The sequence below is a fragment of the Dipodomys spectabilis genome, unplaced genomic scaffold (assembly GCF_019054845.1).
Source record: "Dipodomys spectabilis isolate Male_0828 unplaced genomic scaffold, ASM1905484v1 ptg000098l, whole genome shotgun sequence".
Classification (NCBI taxonomy): Eukaryota; Metazoa; Chordata; class Mammalia; order Rodentia; family Heteromyidae; genus Dipodomys; species Dipodomys spectabilis.
This window is the reverse complement of record NW_024870775.1, coordinates 20187124-20190169: the sequence shown is the minus strand read 5'-3', so window position 1 is coordinate 20190169 and position 3046 is coordinate 20187124. Positions and strand designations below refer to the sequence as shown.

Below are 3046 nucleotides of genomic sequence, written 5' to 3'. Positions count from 1 at the left end.
CTTGAGTAGAAGCCCAGGCCCAGAATTCAGGCCCATGAACGAACAGAAAAAAAAAAAGAAAAAAGAAACAAAGCAAGAGAAAATGAAAGTATTTATCCCAATAATCCAGACTCGTTTGTAATTGCTTGATCTGTGTATTTCAAAATATGTCCAGGTATAGAGTCTGAGTACTTCGCCTCTTTATCCACCAGGCATAGCTTTCAAGTATGGTTATGGCATCTAAACATTTTCTCTTATATTAGTAAAACTGTTGCGTTGCAGAACTCATGTACGTGATAAGCAAAATATCTAGAATATAATTCAGAAGAGATAAACGTTAACCTCTTGATTCTCATGCCTCAGGCAGGGGAAGCTCAAGAAAGACAAAACTACATTTCCCAGAAGAACCTGCGCCTCTTCCGGCTCCGTGCGCCGGATGCTCTGCTTTCCTGTCGCCCTGCTTACGTCATTTCAAAGCCTAGGCGCTGAGCGCTGGGCCGCGTCCGCAATATGGGGTCTTCAACTTCTTCGTCCCAGTCTCCGGACCCTCCTACCCCTGCCAACCCGGTGCCCGCAGATTCGGCCGAAGCACCGACCCCTCCCGCGGCAGCTACTTTATTTAATACCTGCTGGAGCTGTCGCTTGATCTCCGGGTCCGGGCTGTTGGCGGCGGGCTCCTACGTGTACCTGTTGGCGCGGAGGCCCATGAAGATGGGGCTGGCCCCGGGCCCCGGGCCCGTTATGCAGATGGTCATCGGCATCAGTGAGAGCTGGGCACCGCCGCTTGGGTGGGGTAGTGCAGGGAAGTAGAGCTCACCGGAGTGTGTCAGAGACCCCCCCCCTCGGTGCTCTGGGGCCTGCCACGCGGTGGGAACCCCTCAGCCCTGTTTGGGGCTGGCTGGCTGGGCGTGGAAGGCAGGCGGGAGTTGTGAAGGGAAAAAACAAGTGGTTTAAATAGGGATGCAACAATGAGATGTACAAGAGATACAGTTTTGGCAGGGCAAGGGGGAGTGTAGTGGAGGTGGGAGGGTAGGGATGGGAAGGGGAAACAAAGGAGGAGCAACAATGCTGGATAAGAAATGTACTCATTACCTTGCTCATCCATCTGTCACCCCTCTGTACAGTATTTTCACAATCAAAAAAACTTATTAAAAGATAAAAAAAATTAACATTTCCTGAGAACGCTTATGGAAGCCAATATGAACGAAAAGTAAAAGAGAAGAGGATCAAACAGGAAGTGATAGCTTTTGATCCCATGTTGATTTGGCCCCAAAGCGAAGAGTGCTTCTCCACCTCTCTTGGAGAAAGAGCGATTGTCTTTGACTTACAAAAATTGAGGCTAGGCATGGTGGTACATTGCTATATTCCAACTACTCAATAGTTTGAAATTGTGAGATTCGTGAATTGCAGTTCCAGCCCAGCCAGTGTAAAAAATAAAAAATCGTGAAAGTTAGAAAACAATCTCAGTTATTTTGATCTGAACAGAGGAAGGTCAGGGTCAAGACAAAAATAAGGGATGGGAGCATTGCTCAAGTGGTAGAGTGCCTCCAGCATGAGGGCCTGAGTTCAAACCCCGGTACCACCTTAAAAAAAACTGTAAATTTTAGATGTGAGTTCCACTTGTACCAGGGGATGAGATGGTCCTTGGTGTCTTCCAGTAAAATACTGTGCTTTCAATTTTTCATACATAGTGTCTGAGTGAAGTTTTAGGCTTTCAGATGTTTTTATCTTTTCCTTCTCCCCTCTCTCCTTTTCCTTTTCTTTCTGAGTTGTACTGTCCTATAGGAAAGATACAATGATAATACAGGCTTACAAACTGTAGTAATGGTTAAATAAGATGACATTATGCACATGCTAAACTCAATGGCAACATCTAAGTAAGGTATTCTTTCTTGTTTGTTCCTAGGCATTGCCTGTTGGGGTGTAGTTATCCTGGTAGACCCAAAAGGAAAGGCCTTTCGCGTTGCTTGAAGGTAACACCAGTGACTTTGTCATCATGTGTCCTTGACTTCATGACACACAGATCAAGCATGGGATTTATGGATATTTTGGATAAACACATGGACATGGATGTTTGGTCACTATTGTGGATACTGACAAGACTAAACAGACAGTGAAAACAATTGTTTGTCACTCTTCGGATATTATGAGTGTATTTTTTTTTCCTCCGATTACATGAAAACCATTAAATCATTTAGAGAAGAAAATAGTTCTGTACTTCATCAGAAGAAGAAAGATATAATTTCATTTATACTCAAATATATCAAAATTATTTTTTAAAGATATCAAAATGGAAGAACTTATAAACCAGTAGAAATAAGTTGTTTTAATATAGTTCCCATTTTTTCGGGAGTACAGAGATTTGAACTCAGGGCCCATTACTCGGTTTCCTTATTGGCTCTACCATTTTAGCCATGCCGTCAGCCTGCTTTTTACTATGTTTTGGAAGATGGATTCTCATGGACTTTTCTGGCCAGGCTGGCTTCAAACTGCAATCCTCAGTATCTCAGCCTCCAGAGTATCTAGCATTGGAGACAAAAATCACCAGCACCCTGGTTCTTTCAAGGCATTTTTAAATTCTTCACCTCATGAGAGCTGCAGAGCTAGTCTGATTTATTATTTAATGGGTAAACCTTAAAACAGTTAAAGTGATTTTTATCGGGCTCATTACGTAAGTCAGAGATGGAGTTAGCACGTCTAGTTATTCTAGTCTTTGAGAAGGGTAGTATGGTTCCAAGAAGACATGAATTAACATTTTGAAACATTCATAGGTATCAACATACAAGACTTAAATACCAAAATGGTTGAGATAATTTCAAAGCTTTTAGTAAGATGAAAGCCTTTGATTCTTTTTCCACAACCATCACAAATGTTCTTGTGATGGAATGGAGATGCTTTGGGGATAAGGGCTCAATATTTATTCATTTCTATGAGAAGTTGTGCTTGCTGTTGGTGTTTTGCTCTGAAATACTGTAGTTTCTATGTAAAAGCATGTTTAGATTTTTTTTTTCTGAAAAACAAAGGTACTTCTTTCTGTTAAACTGCCAGTCATAGTATTTAATGAAAT

General features: G+C 42.2%; 1 protein-coding gene across 2 annotated transcripts; it reads left to right on the top strand.

The window, feature by feature from the left end:
- The first annotated feature begins 457 nt into the window (after positions 1-457).
- Dmac1 (distal membrane arm assembly component 1) lies at positions 458-2040 on the top strand. Of its 2 annotated transcripts, none has more exons than XM_042687009.1 (2): positions 458-742; positions 1886-2040. In XM_042687009.1, exons 1-2 carry the CDS (start codon positions 490-492, stop codon positions 1948-1950), a joined length of 318 nt encoding a protein of 105 aa, XP_042542943.1. In that variant the 5' UTR covers positions 458-489; the 3' UTR covers positions 1951-2040. The 2 variants fall into 2 exon arrangements, with proteins under 2 accessions (XP_042542943.1, XP_042542944.1); XM_042687010.1 differs by having other exon boundaries at positions 458-768; positions 1886-1957.
- Positions 2041-3046: the final 1006 nt, after the last annotated feature.

Excerpts from the sequence above, each read along its gene's own strand:
- Dmac1 (XM_042687009.1), top strand. The coding sequence starts at position 490 with ATGGGGTCTTCAACTTCTTCGTCCCAGTCTCCGGACCCTCCTACCCCT. Across the intron at positions 743-1,885 it reads GCAGATGGTCATCGGCATCA|GCATTGCCTGTTGGGGTGTA; the intron begins GTGAGAGCTGGG and ends GTTTGTTCCTAG.